At 41.6% G+C, this 24,913-nt stretch overlaps 1 protein-coding gene across 1 annotated transcript in view; it reads left to right on the top strand.

Annotated features, from left to right (window-relative positions):
* CUNH7orf57 (chromosome unknown C7orf57 homolog) overlaps positions 1–24,676 on the top strand; it is a 143,469-nt gene extending 118,793 nt beyond the window's left edge. Inside the window, exons 7-9 of the mRNA XM_015829173.1 lie at positions 19,084–19,199; positions 21,142–21,159; positions 24,083–24,676. Coding sequence (XP_015684659.1) covers positions 19,084–19,199; positions 21,142–21,159; positions 24,083–24,129 — 181 coding nt within the window. The 3' untranslated portion in view covers positions 24,130–24,676. The remainder of the gene's footprint in view (positions 1–19,083; positions 19,200–21,141; positions 21,160–24,082) is intronic.
* The last annotated feature ends 237 nt before the right edge of the window (positions 24,677–24,913 follow it).

Raw genomic sequence — 24,913 nt, 5'->3', positions numbered from 1 at the left:
TCGCCTAAGACCATCGGAAAACACATATTTCCGAGGGTCTTAGGAACCGAGACACCGCTCCTCTATCTCCTTGCCCTCCTCTTCCTCCTCCCCTTCTTCCTCCTTCTGCTCCCCGGGTGGCTCGGGCGGGCGCCGGGACAGGAGGGGTGCCTGGGGGGAGCAGCCGAGCTGGCAGAGGGGCTGGCAGGGGCCGTGCGGCACCAGCCCCCACCGCGGCTCCATCAGATGGACGGAGGGCGAGGCCAGGCAGCGCGGAGTCCCGGCTGGGGTGGTGGCAGCTGTTTCCTCACCCTCCTCCTCTCCTTCCTCCTGGTGCCCCTCAGGTGTCTCGGGCAAGTGCCGGGCCAAGAGGGATACCTGGGGGGGAACAGCTGGGCTGGCGGAGGGGTTGGCAGGGGCCACACGGCACCAGCCCCCACCACGGCTCCATTGATGGGCAGAGGGCGAGGCCAGGCAGCACGGAGTCCCGACTGGGGCGGCTGCTTCCTCGCCCTCCTCCTCTCCTTCTTCCTCCTGCTGCCCCCCAGGCAGCTCAGGCGAGCGCTGTCCCCACTGCGACTCCATCGATGAGCGGAGGATGAGGCCGGGCAGCGCAGAGTCCCGGCGGGGGGGGGCGGCGGCCAGGCCAGGGGCATCAGGGACCCTTGATGATGCCGCCATAAGAGAGTGAGAGAAAGAGAGAGAGGAAAGAGAGAGAAACATAGGAAAAGGGAGAGGAAAGAGAGAGAAAGAGAAAGAGAGGAAAGAGAGAGAAAGAGGGAGGAAACAGAGAGAGGAAAGAAAGAAAGAGGAAAGAGAAAGAGGAAAGAGAAAGAAGGGGAGAGGAAAGAGAAAGAGGAAAGAGAGAGAGGGAGAGGAACGAGAAAAAAGAGGAAAGAGAGAGGGAGAGGAAAGAGAGAGAGAGGAAAGAGGGAGGGGAGAGAGGAAAGAGAGGCAAGAGAGACAGAGAGAGACCGTTTTGACATCTAAAATGAAGATAACACTGCATATACAGTGTCCTTGTTTACCTTTATTTTATATATACACACATAAACACACATACATACATACATACATACATACATACATACATACATACATACATACATTAAAGGTAAAAAAGGATATATGCAGTGTTATCTTCATTTTAGATATCAAAAGGGTTTTGCGGCCCCCAGTGTTTTGTTTTCAGTGGGAAACATGTCCAAGTGGCTCTTTGAGTGTTTTGGGTTGCCTACCCCTGTCCTAAGGGAGGCCGCGCTGCTTCGCGGCCCTTTCCGCGGAGGAGGCTGAACTAAGCTCTGCCGGCGCTGTCGCCCTCTTGGCTCTCGCTCTCTCTCTCCCTCTCCCCGCCTGGGCGCTTCTCCAACCAGGCTGGGTGGAGCTGGCGGAACGGCCTTCCTGCCCCCCTCCCTGGCCAGCTGGATGGGGGGTTGGGGGTCACCACAACATGAGGAAATGTATTAAAGGGTCGCAGCATTAGGAAGGTTGAGAACCACTGCTTTACATCTTAAGAATACAGAACTCTTGGAATATCTTTTTCCACAGGCATATTTATTAAGAGAAAATTATTGTAGGCGTACTAGACAGGATCTGAGGAATTCTCTCCCACCCTTCAATGTTTTAAGTGTTTTCAAGCAGCCCCCCATCCCACAGTTCTTCCGGGCGATGATCCTCCTCCTCTCTTTTCCCAGACTCCAGGCGCTGCATTTCCCCCCCCCTTTACCCTTACTGCCGGCAAAAGGGAGACTTCAGAGAGGAGTAGATGAAAGGTTATGGCCATATTGTTATGGTCAGTCCTCTTGGTGAGAATCCACATTCAATCCCTTTGAAATTTAATGAAGGAAGTGAGAGCCATAAAACCCCTTTGCTCATCCCTCTTCCCCTTTGTAGTATGACAGAATCCAGAAAGAGCAGAAATGGGGTTTTGCATAGTCGATAACTAGAAATGAAATATAATTGGATTCTGACATCCTGCCCCCTTAAAAATAAGAGAGATCCACCTGTAAAGAAAACAAAACAGGTATAAAAGTTAGTCTGGCTTGTTAGGATACTCTTTATGAAACTTCTTTAATAGCTTCGGGGCTCTGACATGACGTTTATGGACCCCCTTGTTTTGTGAGGCAGGGAGGTGTTTCCATGCTACTAGGTATTGAGTTGCCCCATGATATCTCCTAGAATCTAGGATTTCCTTTATCTCGAAGTGTTGTTCTCCTTCCACCATGATTGGAGGTGGGGGGGGGATTTTTGGCCATAAAGTTGACTGATGCTCTCTTTTCAGCAAACTGCAATGAAAAATTGGGTGTATTTGCCTGAGATTTTTGGGTAATTCTAATTCTACTGTTACTGGGTTTATGATTCTTTTAATTGGAAAAGGCCCTATATATTTTGGTCCCAGTTTTTTACAGGGTTGTAGGGACTTTAGGTATTTTGTAGATAAGTACACCATTTCTCCTATAATGAATGGTGTAGGCTCAACCCTTTTTTTATCGGCTTGTGCTTTGTATGCCTGCTTAGCTTCATCTAGTGCTTTTCTAACTATTGGCCAGGTGTTTTGTAATTGTTCCATCCATTCTTTCAGTGATGGGATCTCAGGTTCGTTTGGGGTTAATTCTGGCATGGGGTTGAAACTTTGACCGTTGGCTATTTGAAAAGGAGTGTAACCTGTGCTGGAGTGGACTGCATTATTGTAGGCCACTTCTGCGAAAGGGAGTAGGTCCGTCCAATCAGACTGTTGGAAATTAAGAAAGCATCTTAAATATTGCACTAGTACTGAGTTTGAATGTTCCGCTTGTCCATTCGACTGAGGGTGATGGCTAGATGTCAGTTCCTGAGTGGTCCCTAAGAGGGATAAAAATTCCTTCCAAAATGCAGGCGTAAATTGCACTCCCCTATCAGATATGATGCGTTGGGGTGCCCCATGCAACCTGTAAATATGCTGCACGAAAAGTTTCTCTAAGGCTTTTGTGATGGGAATCTTTTGGCAAGGGATAAAGTGCACCTGTTTGGAAAACAAGTCCGTGACAGTCCAGACAACAATATTCCCATTGCTTTCTGGTAATTCCACTATAAAATCCATGGCTATTTCCCTCCTGGGGGCTGAGGGATTTGCCACTGTTTGTAACAGTCCAGGCGATTTCCCTTGCAACCTTTTGGCAGTTGCACACTTTGGGCAGCTGGCCACGTAACTTTCTATGTCCTTTTTCATGGATGGCCACCAAAATTGCCGTTTAATTAAGTGTAGTGTTTTTACAAATCCAAAATGCCCTGCTGATTTTGTGTCATGGCAAAGCTGCATGAATGTGACTCTTAGGGTTGTTGGTATATATAACTTTCCCCCCACCCAAGGCAGCCCGTCTTTCATTGTGCACATGTGTTTATTTTTCTGGAACCATTCATCTGTTTCCAAACTTTTCCGGAATTCAATTCCGGTTTGGCTGCCCAGCTGTGATTTTAATTTAGCTTGGGCTCTGGTTGTTACTGGTGCTGCCAGTTGTGAATCTACCATCATTGGTTTAGAGTCGGTGGCTCACATGCTCTTATATTGGGGCATGCGAGATAGTGCATCTGCCAGGAAGTTCTTTCTCCCCGGCAAATGTTTGAGCTTAAATTGGAACTGGTGAAAATGCTGGGACCAGCGGGCTTGCTTGGGGTTGAGCTTCCTGGGTGTTTTCAGGGCTTCCAAATTTTTGTGATCAGTCCACACCTGGAAGGGGATTTTGTTGCCTTAAAGGAACTGGCACCACGTGAGTAATGACCAATGTATCCCGTATGCCTCTTTCTCCCATACGGGCCAGCGCTGTTCTGTTTCTGTGAATTTCTTGGATGTATACGCACAGGGTTGCAATACCCCTTCATCGTTTTCTTGTCATAGTACGGCCCCCAGTGCCACATCACTTGCATCCGCCTGTATTACCAAGGGCTTATCCATGTCTGGGTGCATCTGCCAGGAAGTTCTTTCCCCCGGCAAATGCTTGAGCGTAAAGTGGAATTTGTGAAAATGCTGGAACCAGCGGGCTTGCTTGGGGTTGAGCTTCCTGGGTGTTTTCAAGGCTTTCAAATTTTTGTGGTCTGTCTACACCTGGAAAGGGATTTTATTGCCTTCAAGGAACTGGCACCACGTGAGTAAGGACCACCGAATCCCGTATGCTTCTTTCTCCAACACAGGCCAGCGCTGTTCCGTTTCTGTGAGTTTCTTGGATGTATATGCACAGGGTTGCAATACCCCTTCATCGTTTTCTTGTAATAGTACAGCTCCCACTGCCACATCACTTGCATCCACCTGTATTACGAAGGGCTTGTCCATGTCTGGGTGCCTCAGTACTGGTTTGGCAGAAAAAGGTCTCTTTAATCTCTCAAACACCGCTTGGCATTCCATTGTCCATTTTAGTGGCTGGCTAGGTTTTACTGAGGATGCTCCCTTCGTTTTTAGTAAGTTTGTGAGGGGCAGGGCTATCTGGGCAAATGAGGGGATGAATTGGCGGTAAAAGTTTGCGAAGCCCAGGAAACTTTGCAGTTGCTTTCTTGTGTGAGGTGGTGCCCATTCTAATACTGCTCTGACCTTTTCTGGGTCCATTTCAATGCCCTGTGGGGATATGTGATAACCTAGTTAGTCTATCCTTTCCTGGTGGAATTCGCATTTCGAAAGTTTGGCATATAGGTGGGCGGCTGGCAGTTTCTTTAAAACCGCTCTGATTAGGTTGACATGTTCCTCTTTTGATTCGGTGAAGATAAGAATGTTGTCTAAGTAAACCAGGATCCCCTTAAATAGGTGCTCCCTTAGAACGTCATTGATTAATTGCATAAATTCTGCGGACCCCCCTTGTAATCCAAATGGCAAGACTTTGAATTGGTAGCACCCCATTGGGCAGTTAAATGCGGTCTTCCATTCATCCCCTTCCTTAATTCTCATGCAATAGTACGCTTCCCTTAGATCTAGTTTAGTAAAAAAAATTCCTTTTGAGAGGTGTGATAACATGTCCTTCATAAGGGGGAGGGGTATAGGTTGGTTTCACTGATTGTATTTAGGAGCCTATAATCCACGCATAAGCGTAAAGAGCCATCCGTCCTCTCTAAAGAGGACCGGAGTGTCCACTTTTGGCTTGGCAGTTTCAATGAACCCCCTTTCTAGGTTTTTCTTTATGAATCTTTCCATTTCCTCCTTCTCCTTTGGGCTCATGGAGTATAATCTGGTCTTTGGGAGTTTTGCTCCGAGCTTGAATTCTATGGCACAGTCCGTGAGTCGGTGGGGGGGAAGCTCATCCGAAAACTTCAGCAAGATCTCTGTATTCCTCTGGTATTTCTGGTAGCCTCTTTTCCTCTCCTATGGATGCTTTTTCCATTCTTAATTTTGGTAGATCCCCTTGGGGTTTTAAGTCCATAGGATCCCCTTTCGGGAAATTGATTTCTGCCGTCCTCCAATTCACCCAGGGGTTCCATTTCTTTAACCATTCCATCCCTAGGATCATCGGGCATTCCATGCCTGGGGTTACTACAAATGTTATGTCTTCCTCATGTTTGCCCAGGGACAGGTGTATTGGTAAAGTGGCTAGGGTAGCTGGCACCCCCCCCGGCTATGGACCCATCTAACTGGCCAAATGAGATTGGTTGTTCCAGTATCCTCGACAGAATGCCCAGGTTCCCCACTAGCGTCGGGCTAACGAGGCAGTGGGTGCAGCCAGAGTCTATTAAGGCTTTCACCTTGACAGCTTTGGGCATGGGGGAATTAATATAGTCACTGTTTTGAGGATGGGTGCAATGGGTCTACTTACCAGGGGTTCGACCTCCGAGCTGTCATCTGAGGCATCCACTGGCCCTGCAGTGTAGGCTGGAGTTCTTTCCCCCCCGATGAGCAGAGGTAGGGGATACCACAGCCTCCATCATTTTCATGGCAGGTTTTTTTGGCTTAGCTGGAGACTTCCCGGATTTACTGGCCGGTGATCTGTCTGGGTTGGGCTGGGGGGCTTTTGAGCGGCATTCTACAGCCTGATGCCCCTCTCTCCCATACTTGAAACACCCTGTTTGCTTTTTGGCCGTAGCCGATGGCTTCCCTGGTTCACGTGTCGACTCAGGCGGTGAGCGGCTCCATTGTTTTCCTCGGCAGTGCCTCTTCAGTAGGTCGATCTCTGCTTCCTCTGCCAGAACATACCATTCGTCAAGTTGGTGTGGGTCCCCTCGGGGCAGGCAAGCATATAGGTCATAATTTAGTCCGTCTTTGAAATGGCTAAGGAGGATGTCTTCCGGCCAGTTCAGTTTGCTGGCAATGGCCCGGAATTCTTGCGTATATTCGGCTACCGGGCGTTTGCCTTGCCTCATTGTTTTTATCCTTTCACGGGCTTTGCGATCAGCCAGGGGGTCCTCAAATTGCCTTCTCAGAGAGGACATGAAACGGTTGAAGTCATTGAGCTCTGGGGCATTGGAGTTGTGCAAGTTCACCACCCAATCTGCGACCGGCCCGTCTAGAGCAGATTGCACGATCCTGATACGGGCTTTGTCACTGGGGATGTGCCATCCATATTCCTCCATGTAGCTGAGGACTTGGGTCAGGAAAAATCCCAAGCGTGTTGGCTCCTTCTTGAATCTCACGTCCAGTGGCGGTAGTCTTTGAATGGATCGGTGCCTTCGCTGTCGGTAGTATTGCCTTCCATCCAGATCACCATCTGTGGGTTGGCAGGGAGTGGGGACTACTGGTTCAGCGGATGTCCCCGGGGCTGCAGTTTCCACTTCCCCCTCGGTGTCTCTCAAGTTGTGGCTCCAGGGCTCAGAATTCTCCTCTCCTAGGGAGCTGAGGGTTCTCTTCATCAAGTCGATAGCTTTCTCTAGGATCCAGCTCGAGTGCAGTGCCCAGTTTCCTTCCTCTTCGCTTGCGTATAGGGATTTCCCCATCTCCTGCTTCCATTCTGATTGGGTGGGGCCCCGTCTCAAGGTCACCATTCTTGATTTCTTTTCCCACTCGCCTTTCTTTCCAACGCCCATTGACCACCGAGGTTTGTGGTTGCATGTCTTTACCACCTCTTCTCCTGAGGAATCTGACTTCTCAGATCCCGACATCTGGCAGGTTTTCAGTTGGGGCAGCGGCTCCCTCTCTGAGAGGCTTTCTCCCTTTCCTGCTCTGTCGTCTGACATGGTATTTTTTGCAAAGTCCCCCGGCAAGGTTCTCCCTTCCAGGTGGACTATTTTTGCAGATCCTGTCTAACGTAAGGACCCACCTCACTTTACATCTTAAGAATACAGAACTCTTGGAATATCTTTTTCCACAGGCATATTTATTAAGAGAAAATGATTGTAGGTGTACTAGACAGGATCTGCGGAATCCTCTCCCACCCTTCAATGTTTTAAGTGTTTTCAAGCAGCCCCCCACCCCACAGTTCTTCTGGGCGATGATCCTCCTCTCTTTTCCCAGACTCCAGGCGCTGCATTGTTCCCCCTCTTTTCCCTTACTGCCGGCAAAAGGGAGACTTCAGAGAGGAGTAGATGAAAGGTTATGGCCATATTGTTATGGTCAGTCCTCTTGGTGAGAATCCACATTCAGTCCCTTTGAAGTTTAATGAAGGAATTGAGAGCCATAAAACCCCTTTGCTCATCCCCTTTCCCCTTTGTAGTATGACAGAATCCAGAAAGAGCAGAAATGGGGTTTTGCATAGTCGATAACTAGAAATGAAATATAATTGGATTCTGACATCAACTTTCCTTCTCCCTCAGCTTCTCTTTTCATTTCTTGTTTCTCAATTTCTAACATTTCTCCTAAAAGCTCTATAATCCTTTCTATAAAGTCTTCTTCCTTATCTTCAGGTATGTTTTGAAATCTTGAGGGATGGGATGCCTTTTTCATTTTCAATATTATCCCTGAGTCTTCCAGGTTTTTCTTTGTCTGCACCAGTCTGTGATTTTCTTCCTTATATCTTCCATCTTTGGATCAGTTTCCTCTGATTTGTCTTCTATTTTCTGAATTCCTTTATAGTTGTTTTCTGAAGGTTTTCTAGTTGTGAGTTTTTCCAGTCATCTGATAGCTCCCTGGTGCTCCCGGATCTCTGAAAGATATGGTTCAGTGGTTCTGAGATCACATCTACTAGTTCTTTCAGAATCTTGGGGCATAATTTATCAGGTCCTGCTTATCTAGAATGAATAGGTGTTCTCTTACCATTTTCTTGCATTTCTGTTCTGCATTTTACAGGATTTGTCTTTTTTTTGATAGTTGGACTATTTTTTCTTTTTATGTAAAGACAGATACAAAAAAAATGAGTTAAGCAGTTCTGCTTTTTTTCTGCTGTTCGTCACCTTGCCATTTTCTCCCATTGATGGACCAATCATTTCCTTAACTTTTTTTTATGTGTTGAATCAAGTTTTTTTATTATTATTTTTAACTTTTATTGCAAGCCTTAGTTCATTTTGCATCTTAGCTTTCCTGACTTCATCTTTGCAGGTTTGGACTATTTGCTTATATGCTGCCTTAGTTATGTGCCCCTCTTCTCTCTTTTTATACTTACCTTTTTTGTCTTTCAGTTTATCAGAGAGTTCTTTGTGCAGCCAGCTTATTTTGAGATCTTTTTATTTTTTTTCATTCATTGGAATTGTGCTAGACTGGCTTTTATAATCTCACTTTTAAAAGTTTTCAAAATTTTCCAAGCTTCTTGGGTTATTTTCCCCTTGAGATTTCTTGTCCATGGAATCCTTCCCAAGCTCTCTCTAAAATTCTTGAAATTAGCGTTCTTAAAGTCCAAGGCTCTAATTTGACTTTCTTCTATTGCTTGTGCTTGCATAATATTAAATTCCAGTATTGCACAGTCATCCCCCCCAAGGTTCCTGTATCTTCAACACCATCTATCATTTCATCTCTGAGAATTAAGTCCAGTATGGCTGGCCTAGTTCCCTTCTCTGCTTTTTGGGAGACAGAGTTTACTGCTAGGTTTGTCAGGAATCTGATCTTCCACTGGATGCAGAGTTTGTCTCCCAGTTGATGTCAGGGTAGTTAAAGTCCCCCATTACTATTGTGAAGTGCTTCCTACATATCTATTTCTGCTGAGAGGGAGGGAGGGAGGGAGGGAAGGAAGGAAGGAAGGAAGAGACAATGGGAGGGAGGGAAGGCACCCACCCCAGTCCTACCCTCCTCTACCAGAGACCCACGGATCCCCCCACAGCCCTGCCCGTACCCCCAAAAGGTGCCCCGCAACCTGAGTGATGTTGAGCTGGCCATGCCCCCCCCGGCCATTGACTTTGCTTGTCAAAAAGTTGCAAAAGGTGATCACATGATCCTGGGACACTGTGACCATCATAAGTATGAATCAGTTGCCAAGCATCCGGATGTAAATCACATAACCCTGGGGATGCTGCAACAGTCATAAGTGTGAAAAATGATCATGTCCCTTTTTTCAGTGATATTGTAACTTCAAACAGTCACTAAGTGAATTGTTGTAAGTTAAGGACTACCTGTACTTTATCACTTTTTTCTTTTTTTTCTTTTGGTCATCAAGTTTTTGACACCTTGCTAAGCGACTGGTGGTACTTAGATATTGCCATATCCTAAAAGTGGTATAGTGGATGAAAAGGTTGAAAAGCCCTGCTATAGATCACCCAAACAGCAGTCACGAGCTGCGTTTCTTACCTGTATGTCGCTGCCACCTGTGTGTGCGCCCAGCCTGTTTTTTGTCCTCTCTTCTCTCGCTCCTCCTCCTCCTCCTCCTTATCTCTTCAGTGCAGCTCCAGTTGACTCTTCCTCCTCCTCCCAAGGCTGTGTTTCTTTTTTCTCTCCCTCTCCCACCCAAACTGCCTCCTTTTATATCCCTTCCTGTCTCCGCCCCCCTCCTCCTCCTTTCTTTTCCGGGTGTGCCAGAAGTGCTGATCCTGGGGCCTTTGCCTCACCCCAAGCAGTCCTGCAACTCCTAAAGACTCTCTCAGGGCAAGTCCTGCGCTGCACTGCTTTGGCTCGTTCCCTCTCCTGCTACCTTGGGCTGAGCTGGGCAGGGCTGCATACCATCTGCCAGGTGCCAATGTACCACAGGTGGTGTGCGTACCACCGGTTGAAAAGCCATGATCTATAGTATACAGCTATGGCAATGTTATATTTTTTCCCTTTTATATTGACCCAAATGCATTCAAAATGGTTTTCATCATTATTTTGCTGCATTTCTGTAGAGATATAGTTATTTCTTATGTATAGCACAACTCCACCTTCTCTAGTATTATGTCTGTTTCTTTTAAACAACTTAAACCCTTCTAACTGTATATTCCATTCATGGGTTTCATTCATCCACCAAATTTCCATAATGGCGACAATATCATATCTGCCCCCAATGGATTTCCAATTCATCCTGTTTATTCCTCATACTTTATGCATTGGTGTATAGGCATTTGAATCCTTTTTGACTGACTTGTATTTATTTTCTACACAACCTGTTTTGTATCTGAATTCCCCTTCTTCCTGCTTGAATAGTGCCCATGATACGGCACACACTGTCAAAAGTTTGATTTTTCTTAACATCAACCATAATATTCTTGAACCACACAAACATTTATGATAGAAACACTGACAATCCTATTAATTTTAGATTACTGGGGACTGATATGTGCTGTGCCAATTAATTCTCTGTCCCCATTGTTCAGTTTAAATGTTTCTCCAGAAAACCCCTGAATTTAGTATAAAGTAACTCAGTCTCTTTCTGTGATGGATGAAAACCATTTCTTTTGGATAGGTTTTCATCAGACTAACTTCAAACATCATGATTAACATACAGTAACCAAAACGTTCTGCTTTACCCCACTTGTAAGGACCCCAACTCAGCTAACCACCCAAGAAAGCAGAACTCTTACAACAGGCATTGTCTCAAAAGAAACTTTTATTAGGGGTTAGTGACAGTAGGGAAGTCAAGGTGAGATCTGGGGGAAATCCTGCTTAAATGGTATAGTTAAACTAGCAATCTTCCTCCTCCCATCAAAGTCATAGTGTCCATTTGAAATCCAGCCAATCCACAGGTGGCATGATGTTTGGGTAACTGGCACAGTTGGTGCGCATCTCAAGGTCTTCTCCAGTTTCGTTTCTCCATAGCTGTCTCCCTGATAAGGGAGACACATTGTTTTCTAGTGGATAGGGGCGGGAGAGGAAAAGTAGAAAGCGAAAGTTGTCCCAAGCGAAAGCAAATCCTACCCCTCGCAACAGAAGGGCAGGCCCCAAACAAGAGCACATATGCAGGGAAAACAATAAAGATTTGACATACGGCCCTCCCTAGAAGAATGGGAAATCCACATAGAAAACAGAAAACGAAGGAGGAGATAAACAATACAGACATATCAATTAGGTTTATCAGGATATTTAGCATGGAAACGTTTGAGAAGACTAGGGGCTCTAACATGTTTCTTGTACACCCACTCATTCTGGGTGAAAGGGAGATTCTTCCAAGCTACTAGGTACTGGGTTACCCCATGATGTGTTCGAGAGTCCAAAATATCTTTAATTTCAAAGTGTTGTTCACCCTCAACTACAATAGGTGTGGGCACCTGAGATGCAGAGGCCTAAGGTTAGAAGTATTTTCCTGAGTAAGCTGCAGTGAAGGGTGGATTTTCCATAGGTTCTTTGGCAAGTACAATTCAACCGTCACAAGGTTGATGATACATTTGACAGGGAAAGGTCTTACAAATTTAGGGCCTAATTTCTTTGAAGATTGTAAAGATTGCAAATACTTAGTGGAGAGGTATACCCTGTCTCCAACTTTATATGATTTTTGTTCCACCCTGTTTATCGGCTTGAGTCTTATAGGCTTCCCTGACTTCATCCAGAGCTTTCCTGACTACTGGCCAGGTATTCTATAATTGTGTAATCCATTCCTGAAAGGAGGGGATTTCAGGTTCTTTGATAGGGAGTTCAGGCATGGCCACAAACGTTTGACCATTAACTACTTGAAATGGAGTGAAACCTGTACTGGAGTGTACAGCATTATTATAAGCAACTTCAGCATACAGTAACAAGTCGGACCAATTGTCCTGCTGATAATTAATAAAACATCTCAGGTATTGTTCTAGAACTGAGTTCAGTCTCTCTATCCCCCCATTCATTTGAGGATGATGGGAAGATGACAACCCTTGACTAAAACCCATCAAGTCCAGAAAAGCTTTCCAGAACTTTGAGGTGAATTGAACCCCTCCGACTGAAATTATGTGTTGTGGGATCCCATGAGAATCGATATACATTTTGCACAAAGAGTTTAGCTAAAGTTTTTGCAGTTGGGATCTTAGGGCATGGAATGAAATGAACTTGTCTAGAGAACAAATCCATTATGACCCAAATTACAGTGTTTTCAGCACTTTCAGGCAGTTCCACAATAAAATCCATAGAGATATCTGTCTAGCATGCTGACGGACTTGCTACCGGTTGAAGCAGTCCTAAAGTTTTCCCTTGCCGCTGTTTAGCTGCTGTGCATGTGGGGCAGCTGACTACATAGCTTTCTATGTCCTTTTTCAATGCAGGCCACCAAAATTGCCTCTTAAGGAGATGTAAGGTTTTTACAAATCCAAAATGTCCAGCAGTTTTCGAGTCATGCCCTGCTTGCATTACTTAAAGTCTTAAGCTGCTGGGACATAAAGTTTTTCTCCAATCCAGGCTAATCCACCTTTTCACACACACAAGTTATTATGGTTTCGAAACCACTCATCAATTTCTAACGCAATTTTAAAATCCTGCAACAAAGTCTTTCCGACAGGAATCACAGATTTCGATTGGGGCCTGGTGGTTACAGGGGCTGCTAATTGACAAGGATGTAAAAATGGTTTAGTCACTTCTGCTTTCTTGCTGTTACATTGTGGTAGTCTGGACAATGTGTCTGCCAAAAATTTCTTTCCCCCAGGGAGGTAATGGATAGTGAAATCAAAACGATGAGAATGTTGGGACCATCTTGCCTGTTTGGGCGAGAGTTTCCTGGGAGTTTTCATTGCTTCAAGGTTCTTATGATCAGTCCATACTTGAAACGGTATTTTACTCCCTTCCAGGAAATGCCTCCAAGTTAGGAGAGCCCATAGTACAGCATAGGCCTCCTTCTCCCAAGCTGGACACCTCTGCTCAGTCTCTGATAATTTCCTAAAGGTGTAAGCACAAGGTTGCAACTGTCCTTCTTTATTTCTCTGTAGTAAAACCACTCCTACAGCCACATCGCTGGCATCAGCTTGAATTATAAATGGCTATTCTGGGCCCGGATGTTTCAAAACTGGCTCCACAAAAAAAGTCTCTTTAAGTTTCTCAAAAGCTGCTTGATATTCTCCTGTCTATTTTGGCTTATCCCCCCTCTGGTTTTTAACAAGTTTGTGATTGGGAAGGTAATCTGTGCAAAAGATGGGATGAATTGTCTGTAAAGGTTTGCAAATCCTAAGAAACTTTGGAGTTGTTTCTTGATTTTGGGGGGAGCCCAGTCTAAGACTGCTCTCATTTTTTCTGGGTCCATCTCTACCCCTTTGTTTGATATACGATAGCCCAAGTATTCAATACAATCCTTGTGGAATCCACACTTTGACAGTTTGGTGTACAGTTTGGCAGAGCGCAGCTTTTTTTATACTGCTCTGACTAGCTTAACGTATTCATCTTTGGTTTCGGTGTAAATAAGGATATCATCCAGGTAAACCAAAACCCTTTTATACAGGTGCTCATGCAGAATTTTGCTGATCAATTGCATGAATACTGCAGGGAGTCCAAAAGGGAGAACTTTAAATTGGAAGCAACCCAATGGGCAGTTGAAGGCAGTTTTTCATTCATCCCCTTTCTTTATTCATATGCGGTAATAAGCTTCTCTGCAGTCTAGCTTGGAAATTTTTTTCCCTTTTGACAAGTACGCTAACATGTCTTTCATTAAAGGTAGTGGGTACATGTTTTCCATGCACACAGCATTCAGATTTCTATAATCTACGCACAGACAAAGAGAGCCCTCTTTCTTTTTTCTGAATAATACAGGGGCTGCTATCTGAGGTCTAGTTGGCTCTATAAAACCCCGGTGTAAATTCTTTTTGATAAACTTTCCCAGTTTGTCTAATTCCCTGGGAGTCATAGAGTACACTTTTGGCTTTGGCAGTTTTGCCCCTGGAATGATTTCAATAGCACAGTCAGTGGGCCAGTGAGGGGGGAGTTCATCTGCTCTCTGTTCACTGAATGCCTCGGCCAAATCTCGGTATTCCATTGGGAGGGTTTGCAAGTCTGACTCACTAAGGATGGAGGCAAAATCGTGGTGTAATCCACATCTCTCGCCGTTTTCTTTAGAGATGGGCAGGGCTTCCCCCTGTGGGAATTTTAGCCGTCCTTTCCTCCAGTTGATCATGGGGTTCCACTTCTTTAGCCAAGCCAGTCCCAAAACTAGTGGCCACTCCATTCCTGGGGCCACAAATGCTAGAGTCTCTGCGTGGTCCCCCAGGTCAATCTGTAAAGGTCTGGTGGCAAAACTGGTAGGCATTTCCCCTGCAACCGAGCAATTGGCAAAAGGTAATTGGAGTTTTTAGCCTCTTGTGGGGTATCCCCATTTTTCCCACTAATTCTGGGCTCATCATGCATCGGGTGCTGAGTCCAGCAAGGCACCTAATTTTACTGTTCTCCCAGTGCCGGGTATGGAAAGTTCTAGGGGCACTGTTATGGGGTCAATTGGCCCACTCACCAATGGGTCATTTTCATAGCCACTTTCCGTCTCTTCTGGGTCATCGTAGCATGGAGTCGGAGCTCAATCCTCTTGGTCACAGCCACGGGGGAGCTCTACAACTTCATCGGATCTCATTGCAGTCTCCCTGGGGTGCAGTGAGGCTCTTGGAGGTCTTCCAGCTGGTTGACAAACCTTTTTCTTGGCAGGTGTCTTGCTGTGGCAATCCATGGCACGATGTTCTCCTTTACCACATTTGAAGCAGGCAGTGGTGCGAGGTGGGGCAGGTGAAACTCAAGCGGTCTCCCCTCGCTTCTCTGACTGCAATCTGAAGCTTGGTTCACTGGGCGGTGTAGGTTCTTGTGTTGATCTATCTCTACTTCCTCAGCTAGCAGGCACCAATCGTATAGCAGTCCCAGGGCTCCCCGAGCTACACAGGCATTATACAATAGGGTTACCATCCAGTCAGCTACTCCACCTTCCAAAGGTAGGGTAATTACCTGGACATTTTCTACATCGGTAGGCAGTGTTCTCCCATAGATTTGCATGTAGGTGATGCCAGGAAATACCCCAATTGTTTCAGATCTCTATCAAACTTCACTCCAATCGGAATCGGTTTCACCTCGGCTGGTTTAAGTGGTCTGCCTTTGATTCCTTGAGATGGATGGCCTTGCCATGGTGCTGCCTCCTGGGCTCCAGCCACTGCCAGTTCTTGGATTTCCGATTCCTCTTCCTCTGACTCGCTCTCCGATTCAGGGCATTCTTTCAGCTGCACCTTGAATTCGTCAAGGTTTTTTTTCACATACTCCATCACCTCTTCCATCGTTTCCGATTTCAATTCTCCCTTTTCTCTATCAGGACAGGCAGGATCTGGATTTTTCTTCTTCATCTTTTTCTTCCCTCCACCTTGAGTAAGGGTGATCTTCGGGACTTTTTCTTTCCATCCTTCTTTTTTTCCCGACCCTGAGTGACCATTTGATTTGATCTTCTTCACCAGAAGGCTCAGCTTCTTCCAGATCCCTGGAGAGGCTTTCATTGGGTTTCAAACAGAGGAGATCTTTGGGCCTTTTCTCTGCCTGGAACTCCTCCATGTGGAATTCAGTTGGGACTCCCCCGGCAGAGCAGCAGCCTCTCCAGGTTGAGTACTATGCAGATCTTGCCTTATGTAAGGACCCACCTCAGCTAACCACCCAAGAAAGCAGAACTCTTGAAACAGGTATTGTCTCAAAAGGAACTTTTATTACAGGTTAGTGACAGTAGGGAAGTCAAGGCGAGATCTGGGGAAAATCCCGCTTAAACAGTATAGTTAAACTAGCCTCCTTCCACCAAAGTCATAGTGTCCATTTGAAATCTACCCAATCCACAGGTGGCATGATGTTTGGGTAACTGGCACAGTTGGTGCGCATCTCAAGGTCTTCTCCAGTTTCATTTCTCCATAGCTGTCTCCCTGATAAGGGAGACACATTCTTTTCTCAAGTGGATAGGGGCTGGAGAGGAAAAGTAGAAAGCGAAAGTTATCCCAAAGAAAAGCAAATCCTACTCCTCTGAATAGAAGGGCAGGCCCCAAACAAGAGCACATATATAGGAAAAACAATAAGGATTTGGGGACCTGACACCACTCTTTTAGCCACATATTGAACGTCTTTTCCATTTTGCTCCTTATATGTAGATAATACCTGTAAGGACCCACTTCAATCCACATCTTAAGAAAGCAGAACTCTTGGAAACGGTCTCTTCCAACAGGAACTTTTATTAAAAGAAACTGATAGCAGGCATGACAGACAGGATCTGAGGGATTCCCTTACAATTCGATGTTTTAAAATGTCCCTAAGCAGCCCCCCCCCCCGCAGTTCTTTCGGGTGATTGAAACCGGCAGATTTCTAGGTGTCAACTCCAGGAGAGATAACATCAGTCTGGCTCCGTTGGCTCACTTATTCAACATCTCCTCACACAGATCCCAGATGCTCCATCTTTCCCCCCCCCCCCTTTCTCTCGCTGGCAGGTAAAGGAGGAGAAGTTCAGAGGAGCATAGGATGAAAGGCAAATGGCTACATTGTTATGGTTAGCTGATCCAAAGCAAATCAACAAAAGGTTACTTTGTAGTGAATAGAGAAAGTGAAAGTAATAAAACCCCCATGCATACCCCCCTCCCCCTTAGTAGTATGACAGAATCCAGGAGAGAGTAAGAATTGGTTTTATATCAGAGAAGATAGATAGAAATGAAATATAACTGGATTCTGACAATACCTCTGAAAAAGTAAGACTACAACCTATCCTGCTAAGTTCCTGCCACAGGTTTTAGAAATCTTTTGGATAAATTATTAGTGCTAAGATGCACAACAACATCAATATCAGAATCCTTACTAGCATTTTTGACAATGTGTCTCTTTTCTCTGCTGTCAGTAGGATCAGGCAAACACCTCACCTTGTTCAAAACCTCTACATCCTTTCCTAAATTGATACTTCTTACTATTGAGTCACCAACCAGAAAGTGGCTTCTCTTTCTAGATTCCTTGCTCACCTCACATGACTTTGCAATACCTGATTCATACCTTCCATGATGCAAAACATCTTCCTCACAGACCACAGTGCTATGCTCAGTTGAGTCATCATCTTCATCACAAACAGCTGAACCTGCCACCTTAGTGGCATTAAGTTCAGCAAGAGCCCTGTATCTATTAGGCAGAGACACATCAACAGCTTTGTGTTTATGGTCCACAGGTCTCACTCTGCCAGATCCAACAGTTGTCCATACTGCTCTTCTCCTGCAAGGTCTTTGTGATAGAGAGGGCTGATAGCGAGGCAACTCAAAAGAACACACAGGTTGAGTCAGACACTTAATTTCAGCCTAAAGAGTACAGACTAAAAACTTTAGATAAGTAATCTGTCCATGTAAACTAGTAGTCAGCTTAAAATAGGATAGTATCCAAATTTAAAAAGAGTAAAACGAAAGACAACTGCAAAACAAGTGTTGCACTGAGCAAAGCCAGACATTCTAAAATAAAACTGCAATCACACAAGCACTTATCAAGGATAGAATATTCTTGGTAATATTGGTAATATCAAAGATGAATTATTGCTGCTTTCAAACTACGGATGTGAGTTTGCCCTCACAGTAATTTCACAGAGTTGGTGCAAATAGATATTCCCTTGCAGCCTTCCTGATTCAGATTTATAACTGTATGATTCTGCTACTACTAACTTGCCGCTGAATGAGTGAATATTAACTGAGGATTCCCTGGGCATATATGGTTGATCAGATGTGGAATGTTAGTGCCTGCTATGCTTTAATTTGCTTCCCTAATTTTTCAGTATTGCATATTTTAAAACAATATTTAAAACATCCATTCATATTTCATGAGTACATTAGTTTATTTTTGATACTTGTGGATATTAATTATGTTAAACAAAAATGACAAAATCAATATACATAAAAATCTGACTGTTGCTATTTTGAGGAGTTTGACTGTGCAGATTATTACAACTGGTCACTTAGCATCTGACATTGAAGTGGGAACCCCCCCCCCCCCAAAAAAAGGCACTTGCAGCCTAGTTCCAAAGTTATGATGGCTGGGAGAGGTGTGATCACATTTTTACATTGCAGGCACTTGGCAACCCATCTGCATTTATGGCTGTTTGCAGTGTCCTGCAGTTACATGACTGCAATTTCTGGCTTTTTGGTGAAAGCCAGCATTTATTTTTGGTTTTCAGCAAAAATGCCCCATAGCAAAGTGAGTTCGCTTAACAACCATGGGTTCACTTAACAATTATAGTAATTTGCTTAATGACTGCCACAAAAAAGGTCTGTAAAATTGGGTCAGTTACATGATGATCCTTTTATAACTGTCACAACTTATGATCGTAATGGGCAGGCTCCATCATGGTGATAAGTCAAGGACTATCCTTACTTACATTAATTGTAGCTGGGTTCTCTGAACTTTTAACAGTTTTTTTCCTCTTCACTACTGAAAGGGATGGTGTAATCAACAATATATACAATAACAGGATGTGTACAAGTATTGGTTTTTGTCATTTGTCCAAAGAACTGTGCTGCTAATTACATATCTTTGGATTAGAAGAATTTTTGATACAATTTTAGAAATAAATTTCACAGAATAACTGATAATTAAACAACTAAAGGAAAGAATAAAACATGAGTTGTAATAATCTGCATGTTACAAAGAGAATGTACATACAAACCACAAAATAGATGTTTACACATAATGATACATCTGTTGCTGAATTTACCTACTTGGGAAAACTTCTGTGAAATAATTTGACTTTTTATTTTTCAGTTCCGCTAATTATTGGGCCTTCAATAATGGAATGTTTTCTCAAATTATTTACTGTTATTGTTATCCATAATAGGGAAATAGGTATTCAATTTTTCTTTTTGCTTTGTTTTTGAAATTATATACAATTAGTGTTTGCTCATAATTATTACTATGACAAATTTATTAGACCTAGTTTTAATTTAACATTTAATTATTTCTTATTTTCTATGAAGGCCTGCTCATAAAAAAAATGAACCTATAAACTTCAGCAAACTGATTAGCAGTGGTTATGGTGATGAATGGCTTCAGGAACGTGATCAGTGGGAGAAAAAAAATACTGAGCCTAATGGTAATGTGTTAAAAAAATTTTTAAAATACTACATCATTTTTAATGCTTAAACGTTTGCTTAATAATCCCTGTTCTAATGTACAAGCCTGTTTTAAATACTTGTGGGTCATAACTAAATAAAGTATATTTATTCACATTCTGCAACTTATCAGACTTGAATTCACACATCACAATATGGTAGCTGTATTTTCTTTTTTAAAAAACTTAATATTTTATAAACTCAGCCATTATTTATATGAATTATGGTTTACAGTTTACCTTTTGTAAATTCTGTCAATTATCGCTTATTCAGCAATCCATAGTTAAACAAAACTTAGTATGATGTGTGATTCCATTAACTGTTTTTTAAGGAAGTCCAATTCTTTTCAATGAAATATGCTTTCAAAGAGTAAAGCATTCAGTTCTATCCTGATTATAAGGACAACAGAACATCTTCATTGTAAAGAAGAAATCATAAGCATTGTTTTGCGGCAACTGCCATTATCAAATTCTACTTTAAAATATTTAAAATTATGGCATAATATGTCTGTAGATTATATTCTGGTGGAACATTCATTTTATAATATAATTAATACTTAAATATATCTGAAGAAATGTTCAGAAAAGTAGCAGCTTTTAAGATTTTGGAAAGCATTAAAGATGATATTTCATAAGGCATGTTGGTGCATGCCCAATACCTTTCGTACAAGCAATAAAACTGTCACACTCTATGGAAAGCTCTTGCAGCTGTCTGCACATACTTGTTTGTTGGTTTATTTTATGCAGTTTATAGTCCACTCCAACTACATAGAAGAAATAGTATTTGGTTCCCTTTCCATATCTCAGATTAAAACAAAATATGATATAGTTAACAAATTAAAGCCATAAAATCACAGTATAAGACCCTACGGATAATTGTAGACCATACTTTATATACCCTCACCACTGAAACTATATCCATTTTTTTTAGGGACAAATAAGATCCTTTTTAAACACCAACAGGGAATGGGCCATTTGAAGGTCTGAGAGACTGCTGTTCCAAACAAGTGGATGAACAATAGAGAAGGCATACTATGGTAGCATCTGTAGATGGCATTACCTGAGCAAAGGACATGGAGAGAGTTTGTCTTGTTTGACAATATTGGGTGAACAGATGTTTTGGAAGAAGATAATTCTATAAATATCCAAGCCATGAACCATATAGGCCAGGGGTGTCAAACTGCCGGCCTGCGGGCCGGATGCGTCATGGTGAAACTGTACCCACCCCATTGCCGGCAATGGAAAAAAAGTCACGATATGTCGTGACACGTCACATGACATTGCGAGTTTGACACCCCTGATATAGGGCTTTGACAGTGGTAACCACTATCTAGAATTACATTTAATGTACAATCAATAGTCAGTACAGCTCCAAAAATAATGTGTTACAATGGTGCAACAAGGGATGTCCATAACTACTTGAGCCATTGTATTCTGAATCAGATGTACTTTCCAAATGCACTTCAAAATCAGCCCCATGTAGAATGCATTATAATAGCATAATCAAAGCGACTAGAGAATGAGTGACTATGGATAAAGTCTATTATATGTGCACACACATTTACTACACACAGATAATTGTTTAGTGAATTCAGGCACAGATGCTTAAGTAGTCCTTTGTAAGTTTTGCAAAGTGCAGTTTTGAATGCATAATCTTAATTGTTTTTATAGAAGTAAATTCATATTACATTTAAATGTTTAATATAGATCTGAACATCTTTTGTAGTCACTTTACTTTAAGCAAGCGCTTTGGACAATTGTTAAAACATATTGGCTGAATTCTAACTTAGAAACAGAACAGAATTTATATTATCCATGGGACAAGATTGCAATTCAACAGCTTTTGGAGGATCATAGATTTCCCATCTCTTTATATTCAGAATGCATTTTAAGTAAAGAATTCCTTTTCCATTATTTCTTGCAGATTCTTTTCTTCCTCCAAGTGAGTATCAGAAGAAAATAGAAAAGAGGCAGAAAGCTAGGAAACATACATTGTCATACAAAAGAAAATCTCAATCTCAATCTGGACTTGAAATGGGTGCCCAGCCTAAGAAGTCACTCTTCAAGCTCAGAATGTATGCCACCCAAGATCATATCCCAACAGCCCATTTCTGACATAGCCAAATACAAGAATTCTATTTTGCTGTTATTTTTTTTCTATTAGAAGAGAATTTAATAATTGGGAAAAGTACTTTTAGGCAGATGGTTAATACAAATATTTTTAATATTAATCAAATATTGAATGATGCATTCCTCCCCTGAATGCACTTCTGAAAGTACAAGAATATTCAGTAAAGTTTCTTCTTATAATGGGAAATAATTGGGCCTTGTTGACAAAACTAGACCTTGAGTTGACAAAAAATAAATAAATAGTAATTTTGCATGTAACTTTATGCATGATAACTTCAGTTCAAAACAGAATAAATCGGAGGTTAGTATATATGAAGGCTCTTGTTTACTTTTCCTGAACGTTTTTGCAGACTAATTTTTAAAATGCATGAGTTTAATGCAAAATAGCTGTTAGTTATGCAGCATGCAAAATGAAATTTCTACAACTTATACTAATGTTGCCCTTGTGCACATTTCATGTAGGCCCTTTATTAGGAAATAATAATGGTTCTTTTTTGTAACAGTAAAAAATACAGAGTTGGTTCTAAACCAACTAACATTCATCACATTCAAAATAGAATTTAATTCTTATGATAGGGAAGTTCATTCTTTTTATTTATGAGGTATCTGTAAAGAATGGCACAGACATAGACCTATACAATAACTCCATGGGCTGTATTTGTATTCTGTTGTAAAAGAAAAAGAAATTACTGATTAAAATGATTATTTAAAAACCCTGCATCCAATGAATTAATGATATACTGGAAATAAAATGGAATGTTTTTGAAAGGAAATTAGACTTAAATATTAAACTCTTATATGTCAGAACAACTCTTGTTTTTATAACTATAGGTAGTCTTTGGCTTATAACCATTTGTTTAGTGATTGTTCGAAGTCATAACAGCACTGAAAAAAGTGATTTATGACCGTTTTTCATACTTACGACTGCAGCATTCCCATGGTCAGGTGATCAAAATTTGGATGCTTGGCAACTGGTTCATATTTATGAAGGTTGCTGTGTCCCAGGGCCATATGATCAGCTTTCTCAACCTTTTGACAAGCAAATTCAATGGTAAAGCCAGATTCATTTTACAACCGTGTTACTAATTAATGATTCACTAAACAACTGTGGCAAGAAGGGTTGTAAAATGGGGCAAAACCACTTAACTGTCTTGCTTAACAGCAGAAATGTTGGGTTCAATTATGGTCATAAGTCAAGAACTGCCTGTACGTTCCAGCTTCTTCCTTGGAGAATGAAACTAAGTGCCTAAAAATAACTCTTTTTTCATATCTGCCTCCTCAAATTGCAAGACTGCACACTTCCCACTGAATTCAGTATGATTTTTTTTAGCAAAGATGGATGGACAAAAAAAAAAAGAAATAATTTCTGGCTAAATAGGTCTTTAATACTTAATAGTAAGTAAGTGAAGGCTGTATTTACATTATTTTAAGTAAACCAAGTCCGAGAAATGTCATATGTTCATAATATTAGAAAGTTAATTAGAAAATTCACCTAGATGTTTTTCTCATTAAGACATTTATGTAAATAATTAATTTATATTCTATAGTTAGGTGTCTTGACAGACACAATAGTACATCAAAACATGATAAAAAGAAAATAACCTAACAATATCTTCTTTCTGAAAAATATAGCTGAACATTTCCAAAAATAATTTCCATTTTCACAGGCATTTAAAGTAGCCCAAACCATCATATTTTACAAGCAAAAAATACTTAAAAGCAATGTTGATTATTCTGTCAAGGAAAAGCATTTCAGAGTTGTAAACCAGTTTAGAGAAGTATTGTACCTATTAGTGGCCCTCTTAAAATTTGGTGTGGTTGTGGCATGAGCTATAAAACACTCATGGTTAATATTAAATGATGCACTAAAAATGGGAAAAAATAATCTCCTGAGATTACAGGGCCGTATCTGCAGTTGCAGTTATTTAAAATAAATATCTGAAATCAAAATTTTGTCTAGAAAGCCCCCATGTTCTGTAGTATCTTTAAATAAACGTTTTCCCATGTGTCATATAGTGTAATCAATGTTTCAAAACTGGGATTGCTTGGCTTCTTGATTTTTGTCTCCCACATATTCTGAACTTCAAATATATTCATAATCCATCTTTTATTAATGGATGGATCTGAGGATATTTTAAGGCTAGGTGCCATTGACTATACTACTAACAGCAGTAGTTGCCAGAAGGGACAGTTATGTCAGGTAATTATTGATAGACTTAATAATGCAGAAAAATATATCTGCATCTACTTTTTAAAAAGCTCAGTCTTTCAGTTGATATTAGTTTATATGTTTTCCAGTAGTAAATAGTAAATGAATTGTAGTAAGTGCTTTTACATTTCATATGTCCATGAAATTCCAAGTTTAATCTGTTTTAAAATCCTACATATTTTGTAAAAGCACTTTGAATATTTTGGGAATGAAATTAATATGTTTAATTTGTATTGAATCATAGTTATTCAAAATCTTTTCATGTGCAATATTTTATATAATATTTCAAGAACTCATGGCAAGTCAAATTTAATATTATTTACAATCTTCAATATTGCCAAGTAAAATAAAAATTGGCAGTCATTGTCTTGTTTAAAGAAGTGATATCCCAGTTTTTATTATTCATTTTAAAATAGTGAAGCCCTTCTGTTTCCCTTCCCTCCTCTATATACTTTTTTTTCTTTTGTAAAGCAGAAATACTGTGTCTTGCTGAGATTCCTAACTTTCTTCTCATTTTCATTTGCAGATTCAGAAACATCCCAGCCAGAATTGATACAAACAGAAATTGAGTAAAAGCTGGTACTTCACAGAATTGTCACAATTCTGTTGCTACTTCCAAACAGCACTGTATGCAGGGAACTATTATACAGCTTAGGAAGCAGGCTCCAGTAGTAATCTACTAACCAACTATAATAGGCTTCAATGGTTATCTCATAAACCAACTATTACTAAGACTCACCTAGTCTCTTCTAAAGCCACACCTGTTGCTTGAGAGCTGATGAGTATCCCTACAGTCATAAGACACTGTTAATATAAGCTATACTTTGAATTGAACTACTGAAAACAGTATAGGGGAACACAAAAATGAGACCAGCTTGAACTTTACACTACTGACTTTTTATTTTTGTATCTTTTTCCAAGTAAAAGCTAGTTATTTTCATTTTCTATGTAATGAATGTTGGCATTTTATATGTAATGAATGTTGAATACTGACACTGAAATTATTTTTCAGAATATTGGATTGTACTGATAGTTTTAAACACCCATTTGTATTTTGTTCTGCTTCATTCTTTACATATAAACTTATACAAATACTTGGATTCTATTTGAATAAACATAATTAGAAATTGGAAATAATTGTCCTTTGTTTATGACTCTTTTGAGTAATAATATAATGTTATTGAACAATTATTTGGGCCTCCAAACAAACATGTTAAGAAATTCAAGATCTAATGACAGTTTCCATTTAATTTTAAACAAGATGGATATAAAACGGCTGCAGGACTTTGGCTAGTCTAAAGAAAAGAAGAAACGGGTGACATGACAGCAGTATTCCAGTATTTGAGGGGCTGCCAAA

Source organism: Protobothrops mucrosquamatus, unplaced genomic scaffold (genome assembly GCF_001527695.2).
Source record: "Protobothrops mucrosquamatus isolate PMUCROS unplaced genomic scaffold, P.Mucros_1.0 scaffold_231, whole genome shotgun sequence".
Lineage (NCBI taxonomy): Eukaryota > Metazoa > Chordata > Lepidosauria > Squamata > Viperidae > Protobothrops > Protobothrops mucrosquamatus.
This window is presented reverse-complemented; position numbering and strand designations above follow the sequence as displayed.